Below are 16,854 nucleotides of genomic sequence, written 5' to 3'. Positions count from 1 at the left end.
TAATGATGAACACAGACCCTTTGGACGTTTCAAAATCGATGAGACTGTGTGTTAATGTGGAAAACAGAGGGATTAGCTCCATTTCCAGACACAATCCACAAAACCATTTGAGTCCAATCTAATGGTTGTGTTCTGTATCGCAGCAGCATTCTCATTTCCCCACCCAGCCAACTGTTAAATGTTGATCACTTGTCACATCCTCTCCCTCTCCTCATTTCATTAAGCAGCTCATTTCCCCGAGCACTCGCCATGACAGATGAGTTTGCTGGAGGGGGGGGTCAGTCTCTGAGGAGCAGCTCATTAACCTTTGACATGAACTGCAGCCAGCTGAAGAGCAGCTTTAAAATCTGCTGTCCTGGTGAACAGAGACATCATTAACTGTTCGCCGTTATCCTAAAATGGAAGTCCATGTTTTAAGTGGTGTGCATACACAACATGCAATGTGTTGTTAAATAGTGCGGAGGACTGACTGGCGTCTAAAGGGTGTGCAGAGTCTTGCCACAATAGCTGGCCTCACGCATGCCTTGTGCAACAGATGACAGTTTATGATTAAGCCCCATGCTGACATGTGGCCGAGCGGCCTATCAGCAGCGAGGATTTCTGCTCAGGCTTCTGCAGGGACAGCTAATCAGGACCCGTGGCTGAATGGATTCACTCCAGTCACTCCCACTGGCTGTCATAGCAGATCTGTGCAACAGGGAGCTGGAGCTGAACCTCCTCTGTGCATGAAAACACTCTGCAAACATGGTGAGTACACAACCCCGTCTGTGTGCCTGTGTGTGTGTGTGTGTGTGTGTGTGTGTGTGTGTGTTCCCTCTGCCACACAGAGCTGTTTCCACACCTCACACACTTGTTGCCATTTAGTCACTCTCACGGTCTAAAGCTCCTGCAGAGAGCAGGTTTTATGGGAGACAGGGATGCAGATACAATTGATACAAAGTGTAATTCTGCAGGGTTACGCACGACATGAGCACATTTCCCTGTCACTTTATGTTTGCATTAACCGCATCACCACATCTGGTGACTGGAAGATGTTGAAGCCGGTGGGCATCGTCTGTGTGCTGCCCACTCGCTCTGCCGATAGAGCAGATTAGACTGTTGCTATAACACCAGTTGATGTCATTGCTCTCTGGCCGTGACATCTGTTTGCTCTGGTTTGACCGCTTGTCAGGAGACAAAGCTGCTCAAAAGTCCCCTCTTTTGAAATAGAAATGGGACATCTGATATGAGGAATGTTATGAAATGCTGAAAGTGCAGTTCAGATTTGGAGTCCGAGGTCACGCCGGCTGAATGAAAGCAGCAGAAGTCACTTTAAATCCATGTGACCCTGCATCATGTGTCCGGATTAGGAACTGAATGACCAAAAGTGTGGCTCTGCACCCCTCCCACCACCACGTCATACCTTTGAACCAGCTAGTCTTTTAAACCAGGAATGCGGCCTCTCATTGTTTCCAGATGGGGACCCGTGCAACCAATCAGAGCGTGTGTTGTGCAACTGCCCCTCTCTCAGAGTTGTGCTACTTCTGCTCTTTCCTCCCAGGATGGTAAAATTCAGAGTCTGACGGAAGAGGAGAGGACCCACCTACTCCCCCTGCTACGCAACGCTCAGTGGGTGGAGGTTGTGGGTCGGGACGCCATTTACAAAGAGTTTATTTTCAAAGACTTCAATCAGGTATCTAACGTCTCACAGTCAACTCACCAAACTGACTGTACATTATGCTCTTACATGACTGCATGATTGCTTTACCTTTCAGGCTTTTGGTTTCATGTCCAGAGTGGCTTTGCAGGCAGAGAAGATGGACCATCACCCCGAGTGGTTCAACGTCTATAATAAGGTAAAAAAAAAAAACATTATGCAAAGCATCGCTGGCTTACTTAATTAAAGAAGCGCCCATTATTCTTCAGTCTTTTCATTAACATTATCAACATGGACAGGACTAATCATAAAAGACACTGACAGATGCTCCCATTTTTATAAGAGCTGTCCCCAGTAAGTGAAGTTGGCTGATTGAACACACCAATGTCCCAGAGCATTACAGATAATAATGTCACAGGAAAGGGCTTTGTGCTCTTCTTGTCAGAGGAAAACATTGTAGTACGACATTTACCTGACAAATGTAATCACTGAGGAGTTCCCCGCTCCGTTTCCCGTGTTCCCACCCAGGTCCAGATCACTCTCAGCACACATGACTGTGGGGGGCTGTCCCAGCGGGACATCACCTTGGCCACCTTCATCGACCAGGCCTCGCTGATGTGAGCGGCACTCTTCATCGCGTCTCGGCTTCGTGCGTATTCATTCCTCTGTCGTGACCTGCAAATCCAAACAATACTCACTTCCGCCGGGTTGTGAAACGTGTAGCTGCGGCTACTGCAAAGGGTCCGATGTGTGTTTTCAAAAATATGTTGTCTGTTTTGCATGTGATGAATAGATTATGAACCAAAGATTAAAAAAATGATGTTTACACATTAGACATCTCAAGTCATTTGTCAGCAAACATTACAGGTAGCATTCACAACGGTGCTTTTGTCCCTTTGTAGCACTGTTGCTACTTCCCTGTCAGTAAATGCTATTGTCTGTCAAACTGTTCTTGTCATAACTAAAAAAAAAACCGACCAGACTTATCAGATTGAATGCATTTTATTGAAAACACAACAGGCCATCTGCTGGGGTCAACTAAGAGTGACTGAGAACTGGCCAGAGTGTTTGCTCTGGATCATGTCCAGTCGGCAGGCGCTTCCTGACTCCAACACGCTCTCATGCTGACCTTTAGACGTCGTACATTCAGAACCTCACAGGATGAACATGGGTCAAAAACACCTGACAATAAAATGCAGTCCACACCAAACACACTCATTACAATGGCTGTCAAGGCTTCGGGCTTTATCGCTAACAGAATGAAACATTTGTTTGCATTATAAGTCAGGGTGTTTGTGTGTTACTTAGTCCATGTTTGAAAAGACAAGTGGGGTTCAACGATGTTGCTGTTATGAAGCCAAATCCCTGAGGATCTTGGGAGAGAAAATCTGCTCTGACGTCACAAGTTCAAACCCCTGAAGGCACAGAGGTGAACGCTCATTATTGCTACATATCGCCACCGTTTAGATTTCCTCCGTTACAGTTCGTAATCACTCTGTTTAAAAGGGGAATTTGCATGAAAACGTTTTTTATTCAAAAGAGATTTCTTTGCCATTCAATCGTCACATGATATTTCTCCAAAGCAAACAAGATGAGTCACGATTAAAACAGTCTTCTTTCTATTTTTGCATGGGTAAGGGTTTCAACCGCCTGCCACTGGGCACAGTATTAAAGGAAGGCTGCGTGGACACATGATGGTATCAGCTTTAAATTGCTAATAGGGATGTTATGTCCTCGGCCTGTCACCGGTCTTTTCACCAGGTACTGACTAAGACCCCCAAAACTGAATACATTCATGTTTAATGTCTTTAAAACTGCTCAGCATGTAAAAACATGAACTGAAAACACAAAACGCTCACAAATTAAAGTGATCAAAAAACACCCAGTGGTCACACAAATGGTTAAATTACACTAACAAGGCCGATAAGCCGCCATTAAATACAATGCTTCTAATGACTTCGATTAAACATTTATAGTAGAGCATTCCCCGCCGTTTCACTTCAAAGGAAAAGTTACATATTGCACCAATATGGAATTCATGTAATGGAAATGCATAATTTCAACAAGCAATATCAGGAAAGCACATGAGAGAAAGAGACCAAGAGACGGTCGCTTCGGTGTTACACCACCTGTTAGTAAAGGTGTAAATATCCTGCTAAATGGATATTTATCGAACTATAGCCATGTTCAGGCCGGGCGGAGTGGGCTTCTTCAGACAAAACTATTGGATGTCAGTCTGTGGATCAAAAACCTCCATCAGAGAGGATCTGTTTCCTTTCAGGATATCCAAGAACCCTTTCATAACGGTTTGTTAAAGGTTTGCGTTTCAGTGGATGATTAAATGGCGTATGCATTGAGTAGAAACTGAGGTAGATAGAATTAAGAGACGAATGATTGAAACAAGTGGTACACAGGTGAGTCTACCCAGAACATGTTGAGCGTCTGCTTCTTGAGTTGGAAACCGCCTTCAGTCGGAATTGTTAAAGTACGTCTCATTGCTTAACTTCACAAGCCAGCGACTGAGCGGAAGAACCAAGTAAGAAAAACAGTTACGTATAACCAAAGTGACTTCTACTCACGGCTTTACACAATATTCATGGCCTGGTTACAAGTTCTACCTTATTTAAATTGATAAAAAAAAGACAATTTTAGTGAATATTAATGACATTAAATGCTCCCACTATACAAGTCTCTCTCCCCGGCCATTTGCAAATCCCACCACTGCAAGTGGTCCACAATTGCAGACTTAAAAACAAAATGAACGTCGTCACGCTAAGTGCTACCAAACCAGGACATGCATGCTCCTGCTTCCAGACGAAGCCCTGCTATAACACCAGAGCGGTTGTTTCAAGTGATTCACAGATTAACCTGATTTGTTTTTTGCAGGGCATTGCAGTGGTTTTACAATTAAAAATTAAATGCTGTGAGAACTATGCCATGATGATGAGGATAACTTTCACCTTCGTCAGGCCTCCACAAGTCCAGTCAGTCTAAAGCAGTACCTCCGCTCTCATGCTAGAGGGCAGCACAGCGTTTCTAACCAGCCTTCAGTGGTCTGTGTTTTTGCTGAGTAATGACAGTAATGACCCGGTGATGAAAACAAGCTGAAATGTTCCGGCAGTAAAAAAAAATAAAAAAAGGAATGGTTTTGCTATGTAAATTGATTGAGATTATGACAGACATACACATTTAACAAAAGCTGGAATTGAAATGAACTTTTCAAACAAATAAAATAAACAAACAAACACGCGCACACACACACACACACACACACACTACATTAGTACAAATCTAATGAAAAGTCCAAAGCTTGTTTGGAACCAGTCATTTCTTCTCTGTGCCACTGAGGCACAATGTTAGAAGTGATAATAAATGACGATGGCTTGTGCTTGAGGGATCTTTGCAGATGTTTTCAGTATGGTGTAGCTATGCAAGGTAAGGCAACCGGCGGACCATTAGCTCAGGGGCCCCCAGGAGGAGGCAGGCGGGTTTCCCTGCGTGCGGAGGGGTCGGACCAGGAGGGCCCGGTCCGGCTTCAGTGGGCTTTGCCGTTGCCGTTCATGTGGCTGGTGTTTGCCTTGGACACCTCAGTGCTGTAGAGACAGTCCAGGAAACCTCGGGATATCTCCGTCACCATGGATCTGTCTGGGATGGACTGGGCCATGCCGTAGATCGCTCCCTGAAAATAAGGACAAGAATGAGTTTGCGAGCACGCAGGACTGAAAGAAATACACACTGTGTCCAGTCTGATTTATGGCCGTTTGAGGAAATATTTGATGATTTACGTTTCTAATAAACATGCCGTGGCTACTTGAACTTTCTTATATGTTTACCTACATTTCCCAGCATACCTTTTAACAACCCCAAGAGGACACAGAAAAGCAATTGTGTTGTTGGACCCTGCTGGCTCCCAGTTAGACTAAATCGAGACAGCTGATCCTCAACGATATGAAAACTGAAGGTATAGTGCATATGTTTTACTGTAATCTCAGCATTTATATTTTCTGCAGGATCTTGCTTCATCTGTCATGGAAGCATTATTCAGCTAAAAGGTGCCAGGTTTGTGCCAGCGAGGTGGAGTTTCCACTCAATTTAAAAGTTGACACAAAACAGCACGCGCTGCTTGTGTCAACTTTAAATCATCAGCTTGTGCAGCATAAAAACAAAATGCCACGTGTGCCAACAGCCTGGTTAACAATGGAGACTGGCGAACATATTTCACATGGTTTGTCACGCCAAATGAAATTTGTACTCCCTCTCTTGGCTCAATGACAGATGCAAAGGTTGAGTACACAGTCAAATCATGTTGTTAATGCAATTTGTGTGTGTGTGTGTGTGTGTGTGTGTGTGTGTGTGTGTGTGTGTCTATATCAGAGAGCAAAGCGAGCTCACCATTCCTGTGGTTTTCTCTTTGGGGTTCTTCATGATGATGGCCACCTGCTCTTTGACATCACGGACAAACCGTTCAGCGACGCCCGACTGCGTGTGCAGAACTGTGCAACAAATGTGGATGCTGTAAAGAAGAACATCACACCACCAACGTTACACTCCTGACTTATAATAATAATACTTTTTTTAATTAGTTTTCTCAATATATGTACCTTGAGGGGTACTGCAGTGTGTTCAGATTCCAGCCCTTTGATGTCAGCGCATTAGACAGACGGAAAATATCAAAAACGTCTGAGCCTATTGCCACCACCGACACCTTTGGCTCCCCAAACACAAACACACCATTTATCTGGCTGACTCTGCCCAAAAACAGAAAAGAAAAACATGTTAAAGATGTTATGTATGAATTTAAAATTCACACATTTCTACATCGGTGTCAATAAGCGCAAGTGTCTCACTCTTTTTGGATTTTGCGCGCCGTGCTGATGATCTTCTTGGTGGCGTCGATGTATCCGTTCTCCCCCATGTGCATCATGGTTGCCCAGCAGGCGGCGATGATTCCTCCGGGCCTGGAGCCTGCAACAGAGGGCGAGGCATAGATTCCCCCCTGCCAGTCTGGAGCTACAAAGTACTGGTAGTGCCGGTACTTTTTATCACTGTAGAGGATCACTGAGGAACCTTTGGGGGCGTAGCCATACTGGAGGGAAACATAGTGGCAAACAATGGAGCATTACAAAAGTATGGCCTGGAGCCAGTCAACAATTGTCTTTGAATTCATCACTTTACACCCAGTGCAATGACTATTTCTGGATTTGTTGCTGGATAACGTTAACTTTCGTTGTACTGTTTAAGTTTGGAAATCAACAAAACGGGAAGTAATTGATTTGTACGGAATACGAAACCACTCCTTACCTTGTGGGTGTCAGCAGAGATGCTGGTGACACCTTTTACCCTGAAGTCGAACGGGGCGAGAGGGTAACCGGCTTTGGCCATGAAGACAATGAGAAAACCTCCCAGACAGGCATCCACATGCAGCGGGATGTTGTAGCGCACAGCCAGCTGGAACACACCAGGGAGGGAAGTGTCAGAGATCTCACTTCCTCGTTTTCATTTCAGGACCTTTTCAGGGTGAGGGTTCAATTCTGACCTTGGCTACTTCCTCGACGGGATCTATGACTCCATGAGGAAACTGAGGCGTCGAGCACACGAGCATGGCGGTGTTCTTGTTGATGGCTCTCTTCATAGCCTTGAGACAGAGGAAAACAACGTAGGAACAACTCAAGCCTGAAGGAGAGCAGTCAGTCAGCAGACACACACACACACGGCCCGCCTGCGTCTACTGGACTCTCACCTTCACGTCGACTTTCATGCTGTTCTTGTCAAGGGGAACGTGAACGAGCTTCATCCCGAAATAATGCGCCGCTTTGTCGAAGGCTGCGTGGACGCTCACAGGCGCGAGACTGCGCAAAGTAGACAACAAACAAAAAAAAACAAAAGATAATGTTCAAACTTTGAGAAAACGCCGTCAACAACAAGCCTTATAAATGTCTTGTATTCAATTCAGTCATGACCATGGTTGAGTGCAGGACTGCAACATCATGTTGTTCAAGGTCGACAATTTACATGAGATGAGATACATTTTATATTTTGATGCAACTACTGGCTGAAATGGCAAAATGAAACATTTCATAACTCAATTGGCTTCATTTCCTAGCAGAGATTTGTCTTCTGAGAAATTTCACAATAGAAATCAGAAAACCCTGCACTACTGCAGAAATTATTAACTCCACAGGAGAACTCCACATATTAGGTTGAGAAACGAGCGTAAAACCTTTTTAGAAGAAATGGTGACCTCTGAGCCTAACAGTGTGAATCTACATTTATGACGTAATCAGATTTTGTTATGCTACAATATTAAAAGTCAGACTGCCCATAAATGATCCCAAACCAGATTAACTGTTGTACAATGATTTATACCAAGTAAACTGAAATCACTCATCAACCATGTCTAATAAAGCTTGTCTCACATTTCAGGGTATTTCACACCACGCTCATACGCCATGTCTCTGTACGCCTTGCAGGCCATCAGGATGCTCTCAGTTCCTCCTGAAGTAACCTGCGCAAAGAGGCAGAGAGTTGTTTGAAATGCTTTGGACCTGTCGGTCCTTAGCTTATCGTACAATCTGTGGGCAGAATTATGACAACTCACTGTGCCACAGGAGTCCGGGCCACCGCGGAAGAGTGTGCAAGCCATTCTGACCACCTCTGCCTCCATCTTTCTCACGCCAGGAAAGATGTCTGGGTGGAGAGGGTTGCTCCAAGCAAAATCTCCATACACCTTGGATCCAAAGAGAAAAGGGGGAGGGGGGAGAACAAGACAAAAGAAGTTACGGTAAGATGAACTCAAAATATTTACTGTGACACAGTGTCAAACAGGATCTATTGGTCCAAAACCAATAACAAAATAAAATCAGTCGGACTTGCCGACTGTAGCGAAAACCAAACGGTATTACGGTTCAACCGTGACTCTTCATGCTTGGAATTTAAAAGTCCAGAGATGTAGAACACAAAGAAGCATACCTTCACCAGGAGATTGGTCAGCGATTCATCACCCCAGTACACGGCCCCCGAAACGCATCCTTTCTCCCACTGCACCTCATCTGCAATCACACAAAACATTTCTTTCCATTCACTACGACGGGGGGGGGGAAAGGGACACGCTCTTTGTTATCAGCATCAAAGACAGGCAAGACCCTTCGGGAAGTCAGGCATACGGATAGTGAAGCTCTGGAATGAATGATGACTTACTCAGAGTCTCGTACTCTCTGATTTTGTCCAGCACTTGGCTCTGAGAGAGGCCTTCAGAGGGCAGCTGCTTAGTGTAGCTCATGCCCTCCTTCAACGTGCACAGACTGGAAGACATGTCATCCAAAGCCTTGTTGAGCTGGCTCTGGATCTGTCGAAACGATAGGGATGACAATACTTTACAGGCGTCGACTTTCTCTGGATGCAGTACAAAACAACAGTGAAGGAAAGCATGTCCTTTCCTACAACGGGGGATGGTGGAGGCAACTGTGTTTCAGAGTAAACTTGACAACACGTCCACTCTACTGTCAACACTTCTTGTTAGTTTTTTGATAAAACCTGAGAGTGAGCTCTCTCCGTTAGTGATATAACCCAATGTTATCACCAGAACATGACGTTGAGTGTGTTAAAGTTCTGACCCCCACCTCTCTCCCTCGCGTGATGTGCTCAGTCATCAAAGAGTGACTCATAAAAAGATTCTGACACGCTGTAGTCAAAGTACATCTGCCGGGAAAAGAAGGAACCTCGTTCACCACTGATACTTACTGTTGCGCCAACAAAGGGTATTTTTCTGATGAGTCGAAAGCACAGCTTCTTGATTCGGGACGGGAGACCTGTTGATCCAAAAAAACACAAGGCAGCAGCTGTGTTGAAAGGCTGGCACATTGAACCACAGACATTAAACAGCTGACTATGACCTCAGAAATCACACGTCAAGACAAGACGTGGTCTATGACGATCGCAGCTGTGTTACACAAAGCACCCTGAAAGCGCCGGGGACATGCAGTTTCCTTTGAGAAGCCTCACTGAGCAACTTTTACTCTCGAAGAGTTGACAAGGAGGAGCTGGCCTTGTTGGAATTCAACCACTGATTGATTGATGGTTAGATAGAAAGCAGATCTCGAAAGTCTTGTTGATCGACGGTATTTACTCAGTCAAACAAACTAGAGAAACAAGTACTGTAGGAGAAGAAACCAACTGCAGAGTGCCGGGGAAACTTTATTAAAAGTCATTAACTTAATTGCTACGGCCATATTTTGAGACACAACACAGATCAGCAGTAGACCCGTTAACATTTCAGAGAATAAGACTGAATTACAAATTGGGGAGATTATTTGCTCGCTCCATGTGTTACCGTGTCCGACCTAATCCCCCTACATAGCACCCATGGGTCACGTGTAATAGATTACTTTCTTGCTGGAAGAGGAAGCCTTTGATCCAGACCGCTCCCAGTGTGGTGATGACCGTGGCTCCGACGATCTGCCACGCCTCCAAGTCCTCACAGCGCGAGTTGACCTGCTGCCGGCCCGCCTCCAGGTACAGCAGGACCATCTCCTTGTACACCTCCAGGGCAGTCTGGACACAGAGAGGCATACATGCGTTATAGCACGCTCCGCTCGTTTGAAGAGCACAACAAACTAACTTCACATAGACATCTGTTACTAATTTGTTTTCTTTTTTTGAATTTGTCCATGAGGAAGTGAAGGGTTGAATAATCTGTGTTGATGACAGTGGTTGAGACCAGCTGCATGTCTTGTGTAATCTGTATTTCACATGTTCCTATCTATCAATGTGCAGATATACAGGCATTCAATCAGCATATCGTCTCATAAAAAACATGACATTTTTAAACATACTATGCTGGTTATTGAAAAACTACAGTCCAAGTATGCTTAATAACTGAAGTAGAATTGTTCAGAACCAAAAAAGAGATTTGTCTTGAATTTAAAACACACAAGTGCCATGAAAAACAAAATATTCCCAACAACTCGCTTTGAAGAAAAGGTAACTTAGCAACTATTCAAAAAAAAGGCAAGTAACAAATTTTCCTGAGTTAAAGATTTCCACGACACCCGAGTGCTGATTGTAAGTACTTACAGCAGAAGACATTGTCAGACCTACAGAGTGCAGCTTCCCCCTCACACTAACGCCTTGAGCAGTCCTTTTCCTTCTCCAGGTGAGAGTGAGAGAGCGCTCTTCGCTGCACGGACGACTATCCCCAGACTCCTCCCAGCACCAGACCCACAAAAACAACACATCCAACCAGCGGCGGGCATGTTTGGCAATCAACCACGATCAGACATGACAGGAAGTCTGCTTTGAAATAGACAAACTCTAAAAATATATTTTGTACAATCAGTTCTGAGCCTGATCGCTCAATAAACGCTGAGATACTTGTTGTTGATCTGAATGGGAAGTTTTCACAGCCTGAGAAGACTGAACGGAGCCGTAATCACAGCCGTATCACTAAATTGACCCCGCAAATGCTATTTCATAAGTGCAGTGAAATTATCAAACCAATATCTCTCCTCACTAGTGATTTTATGACATAATAGCAGGTGGTTTGATAACATGGGCCCTCATTTCCCCAGCGCAGACACAATCAGATGGAGGAAAGCTTAAGGTTCAAAAGACAATATGTTGAGTAATCCAAGTCTGACACAAACATGCCGTAACAGCACACTGAGGCAAATTTCCTTGAACTATTGAAACACTGCGTTCCTTGTTTGATCCAAAGCTTTATCCGCTCACAGGGAAATTTCCAACATGAAGAGTTTCATGTTGGGAATATCAAGTTGTTTGAAGCGAGTGAAGCTTTAATGGAGTTCGCCACAACCCCCCTGCCTCCAATACAGCTGTCACACCTGCCTGTTGGTAGAACATGCTCTTATACAGGTTTGGCCTGATCAGCTGCATAGAACCAGACGGGACGCACTGGAGGAAGAAAATAAAAGCCATTAGTATGAGCGTGACTGGAAGGCTCGACTCGAGTTGCCGTAGGGATCGGGTTTGAACGGGCAGGTACGAGTGCTGGCAATCGCTGACACGCATCTGTCGTAAAGACAAGATTAAAACGACGTTATCTAACATCAATGCAAAAGGCCAGTTGGGTCTCTCTCTCTCGCTCGCTCTGGACGTTATCCAACACACTTTTTGGTCTAGATGTTTTTTGTTCGCCTTCAGGTTCCACCGCCCCCACAACCCCCGGACCATTCAATGCAATCTTTGCCTCAGGAAAACACATATGGAGTTCACACAAAAGACACTTGGACAAGTGTTGTCCGACTCATTGTTGAGCCGTGGACGCCCATTCCTTTGCTCCCCCCCCTCCTCCCTTGCACGGCATTTGACTATTCTGTAAGGAGAGCTTTTGTTGTCTCAGAGGGGAGGTCATGTTCTCATGGAAATGTACCGGGTGGTGTGAGGTGGCTGCTCCTGGATACATCAAGGGAAAATACACCTTGAGGCACAACATCACGAAAGGCTTTTAGTCAAACAGAGATCAAGAATAATTACAGCTGTGTTTTTCTTCAACTGGATAGAAAGCTTCACGTGATGTGAACTGACACTTAGGCCCAAGTTTTTCGGGTCACTTCTTCTTTCTATTCCTTGAATTGATCAGATGGAGTCTAGTCAGTGACGAATGGTTTATTTCCTACTGACAAGCAGATATGTGACAGCCGAGATGCCCCCTAGTGCCGCGTCCTCTCTGTCTAATGGCTGCTGACCACAAAACTTGATTCTGCTCCTTTAAGGGGGAAAAAACACACATTTTAACAGCTCTTTTGTGGCAATGAGTAACACATTGTTTAAGCCTCCTGCAGGTTGAGTTGAACAGGATGTATAATGTTAAAGCAGTGGCTGCTGGTAGAAACAATAGGAAAGGAGCTGGAAATCTTACAGACACCAAAAATTAATTAAAAAAATTGTTAAGCTCAAAAGAAGCATTAAGGTGAAGCCGCGTGGTTGCCTTTTGCTTCCCTTTATTGAATTATGTAGAAGTTGGGAAAACATAATAAAGGGGTAAACTTCTGTAAAGTGGTTCGCTTCAGGAGCCAAACGAATCAATGTCGCTTACATGCTTCTTCAGAAAGAAAAAAACAGCCGTAAATCTGTGACGCGGGGCTTGGACATGAGGGGGTCAGCATCAGACACACGGTCTGTGGACTTGGGACATCCCTGCGAGCAAAACAAGTCGGCTCATTCCTGCCGCTGGCTCACTTTACTATTGATAAACAAGTCCGCTCCTCTTCACGCGTCTGACAGCAGCGCCGCCACCGTCCGTGTGTCACACTGTACGTCACTTGGAGAAAAGAAAAATGACTAAATAAAAGTGAAGCGACACCTACCCACACGTCCATGTTGTCGACGGAAAGTCCTGTTTTCGTGTCTGCCTCTCAGGAAAGTCACCTCCAGCCGCCTGCGTTGAGTCTCCGGCTCTTGTCTACATGCTACCACCGAAAACGGCCTCAAGCTAACCCTGATTCAGGAAGTCTGCCGCCCGATAAGCTGCGCGCGCTTCCGAGCGAGAGGAGATCTGACAACGCCGCGGCCGGAGTCCGGTGACGTGAGAGATCGGCGTCCGCGACGCGCCGCGTCCTATGCAGATCTACTTTTTGACAAAAAGGGAGGCGGAGGACGCAGCTGCGCCGCACGTTTTGACTCCCGCAACTGGATCGTGTTAGCGAAGAGCTGATGCTGCGTTCTAATGCCCTTCGTAAACTGCAGCTCCCAGTCATGTCAGCGCAGTAAATACAAATACAAAATATATCACAAATACACTAAATTAATTTTTGGTGTCTGTAAAATAAAACTTTTCGACTGTCAGTGTTCATTATTATTATTATTTTGTTAAACTTGTTTTTTTTGTCTGTGCGTTTTGTTTGTTCAGATAATAAATCTGTCCTATTAAAGCATCCATATCAAATTTTCATGAGCTTACAAAACAGATATTAGTTTATAAAGTAGAACAATTAGCTTGGAGATTCATGTTTTTTACTTGACGTCTCTGGTTAACAACACACAACTTCCTTAATTCTGCAGCCATTAATTATTATTATTATTATTATTATTATTATTTATTGGCCTCAAAGTTGTGAAAGCAATACTGGAACCAGATTTCCACAGATTTCTAAACCCTCATATTCGCAGAAAAAACCTAAATGGGTGGTGGTGGGGTGATGGGTGTGAAATGGATGTTTCAAACAAAAAAAAAAAGGGAGGAATGAATTGACAATCATGTATTTTCAATGACCTGCATTTCGAAAATGGGTGCTTTTGTAGCACACTTCAAATGTTCAACTGTGTCGGGTCGTTCACCTTTATTCTACTTATAGTTTCCATAATTCCGACATTACGCGAAGGCATCGTTTGGTCTCGCTTTTGTAATGACATAAAACGTTGTTTTCTCTTTAGGAGTGAAAAAGGAGCCTCCGAGCAGCCGAGTTTTGGCACTGGAACAACACCCCCCAACAACTATATAGCGAGGACACATGCAGTGGAAACAAAACCCTTTTGTAGTTTAGATCCCTTATTTAGAAGCCAATGTGTTTAATGTCAAACTTTATTTTAAAGCAGCATACTGTAGTGATAAAGCGGAATATATATATATATATATATATATATATATATATATATATATATATATATATATATATATATATATATATATATATATATATATATATATTTGGATCAGCATGTATAAATCAATAACTTAGTCAGTGGGCTCATGAGGTGTACATGCTGTAACATGTTTGTTGTGATGGGGTCCAGAGTGTTAAACTGTCCTGCAGCAACACTAATCTGCACATACACATTAAAAAAAAATAAAAAAATTTAAGACTTAATTGGTTGGATCTGTTATAATTTTCTCTAAAGAAATTAAAGCAACTTGTAATAGCTTGGGATACAATTTCTGTTTCACACTTAAACATATAACTCTTCCCTTGATTTCATTCGTAATTTCAATCTAGTGTTGTGAGAAAATAAAATGACAAATATGTCCACATTTAACATGTAAGTCAGCTTATTAAGATGTCTATATTATCAACTGCACTAATTAAGTAAAGCATTAAAATGCAATAGTCCAATCTTCAATTACTAAATTGATTACTATTTTTTTTTTATAGGGATGAAGGTAGTCTTAAGGTAACATGTCTTCCGGTGGATTTTATCCATTTGCAGAGGATGCAACTTTGTTCTTTTTGTCAACGAAGACCCGCTAATAAACAACAACAAGCTATCAGAATAAAGAAACAGTCTGCATTAGTTTAAGAGGTGAAAGAGGGCGACTTGCAGCCACAGCTCTATTCGTGCTTCACGTCTTTTCAAAAAGACAAACTGTGTCCATAGGACGGCTATTCCACTGTAATTGGTGTATACTGTCTTCTAAAGCTGAGGTAAGAGGTACAATGCGTTGCCTGTGAAAGGGAACTCCAAAGCACATTAAAAGTGAATTACTTCTTGTGTAAAGTGTGTTCGGGGTCATTCTGGTCACGATGCGCGCACCTCTCCAAAAGCGCACACGTCTCCAAAGACGCACTCCATACTTTCTAAAAGGCAGTCACATTGTTGAGAGGTTTCACAAGAGGTGTACATATGGCATCCGGGTTGCAATTAAATGTTTTTAAGATGTTTTTTCTATCTTGAAGAAGTTTCCTTTTTCTTTTTTTTCCCACCCGGCAGCTCTTTGCCAGAAAAAAAAAGAATAGGAAGGGGGGCACATTGAATGGCTTCGCTGCCAGTTCGGGATGACAACAATCTGGTCAGCGAGTTGTTGGACTTTGATTGCCCCCTCAAAACGTCCTTCAAACAAAAAGCTGAAGACGAAAATAAAGCCCCACCTGGTACCTCTGTTTGCTAAAATAATAATAAATAGATTTCGTTTAATAAATAATCAAAGGAGCCCGTAAAGTGAAGCAGTTGTGGAAGTATTAATCAGGAGCCTCGGGCAGGTATCACCTGCTGCGGAGCCTGCTCGGTTTATTGTTAAATATTGTTAAATCACTTTTCGTACCAAGTCTGCTCCGATATCTGCTATTTCCACAGCAACTGGGCGCTTATGTTTGCCTTCACTTTGCATAACAAGCAGGACACTATACGGCACACTGATAAAAAGAGAGACTGACAACTTCAAACCCACACCTGTCCATGCTATCCGAATATGGTTTTGGCATCAATGGATATTTGTAAAGTGGTAATATTCAGTTTACTTTAGACTTTTCGTGCCTTTTATAACAGCAAGGCACCATCTCGTATCTCACCGGTGTATTTGTCCAGTTTATTGAAAGCATATGGTTATCAGATTGTTTCCAAAACACATATTTAGACAGAAAGTTAAGGAGAGCTTTTTGTGATCCTTTGTTGGCAATTGTAAATCATGTTTGGGCTCTGGCGCACTCCCCCTCTCCCTTCTCCTCCCCCCACCAGGCTTGACACGTGTCTGCGTGTTGTTGACATGTTTTACTAATCTTTAACTCTCCAAAAGTGAAGTTAATCGAATGCGCCCCAGAGTTGTGGCGATAGTGGACATGTTTTTGGAGATGTCATAGCGCACACATTTAGGCTCATATAACAGAAGCAATCGGGCTTTTATTGTTATGACACACAACAGGACCCTTTGTACTACCAGTTCACACAAAAGGTTTCTCCTTTTCTAATGCTCCACGTTGGGTGGCCTCATGCGTAATTGTCCTCGTCCAGCTTGCCGAGCTTTGCGCTCGAAGACATTGAGCGAATGTTTGTCTAAATATATGTGACAATAAACGTGTCAGTTCCTTTGATGTATCAGATTTGTTTAGCTAACAAGGATATAAGTGACTCTTTAAAATAAATGAGAGCAACATTCAAGAAAGGACCAACTTGCAAGCAGCTTAAAGGTATTAAATGCCAACTTTACCAGTTGCTGTGAAATGCGCACAACCAAAAATACGCAACGGTATATTTACAAATAAGCATTTTTTTTAAAAATAAACCGAGGAACTGCTGTTATTTTATCTCAGTTTACAGTAGTATGGTGCATCTGAAGTTCATTTCAGAGGAATATATTATACCCGTCATCTATCCAGCACGACAGGTGCCAATATTCCGAGTGCGTAAAATGTGGCATTACAAGTATCCTAAAAGCTAGAGGTCTGACAACACACATGCAAACTCGCACCTCGTGCTGAAAAAATATTTCCGGAGATAAACACGCTGATGTTTTAAATTTTTCTTCATAACCTTTGTGCAAAATATATGAA

General features: G+C 43.5%; 2 protein-coding genes across 3 annotated transcripts; one reads left to right on the top strand and one right to left on the bottom strand.

The window, feature by feature from the left end:
- Positions 1-653: 653 nt before the first annotated feature.
- pcbd1 (pterin-4 alpha-carbinolamine dehydratase/dimerization cofactor of hepatocyte nuclear factor 1 alpha) lies at positions 654-2,469 on the top strand. Its single transcript, XM_068568372.1, has 4 exons — positions 654-747; positions 1,541-1,672; positions 1,755-1,835; positions 2,165-2,469. Exons 1-4 carry the CDS (start codon positions 745-747, stop codon positions 2,255-2,257), a joined length of 309 nt encoding a protein of 102 aa, XP_068424473.1. The 5' UTR covers positions 654-744; the 3' UTR covers positions 2,258-2,469.
- Positions 2,470-2,619: 150 nt separating this feature from the next.
- On the bottom strand, positions 2,620-13,135 carry sgpl1 (sphingosine-1-phosphate lyase 1). Of its 2 annotated transcripts, none has more exons than XM_068568543.1 (14): positions 12,961-13,135; positions 10,021-10,186; positions 9,377-9,444; positions 8,834-8,981; positions 8,606-8,685; positions 8,235-8,363; positions 8,053-8,141; positions 7,377-7,485; positions 7,173-7,271; positions 6,938-7,084; positions 6,484-6,722; positions 6,238-6,384; positions 6,029-6,149; positions 2,620-5,315 (listed from the first exon to the last, which is right to left on the bottom strand). In XM_068568543.1, exons 1-14 carry the CDS (start codon positions 12,970-12,972, stop codon positions 5,172-5,174), a joined length of 1,698 nt encoding a protein of 565 aa, XP_068424644.1. In that variant the 5' UTR covers positions 12,973-13,135; the 3' UTR covers positions 2,620-5,171. The 2 variants fall into 2 exon arrangements, with proteins under 2 accessions (XP_068424644.1, XP_068424646.1); XM_068568545.1 differs by lacking the exon at positions 12,961-13,135 and adding an exon at positions 10,709-10,912.
- Between the last annotated feature and the right edge of the window lie 3,719 nt (positions 13,136-16,854).

The sequence above is a fragment of the Clinocottus analis genome, unplaced genomic scaffold, assembly GCF_023055335.1.
Source record: "Clinocottus analis isolate CAN_PGR_092001 unplaced genomic scaffold, fCliAna1.0.p SCAF_8, whole genome shotgun sequence".
NCBI classification, from domain to species: domain Eukaryota; kingdom Metazoa; phylum Chordata; class Actinopteri; order Perciformes; family Cottidae; genus Clinocottus; species Clinocottus analis.
Note: the sequence above shows the minus strand (reverse complement) of the source record. Positions and strands in the feature narration are given on the sequence as shown.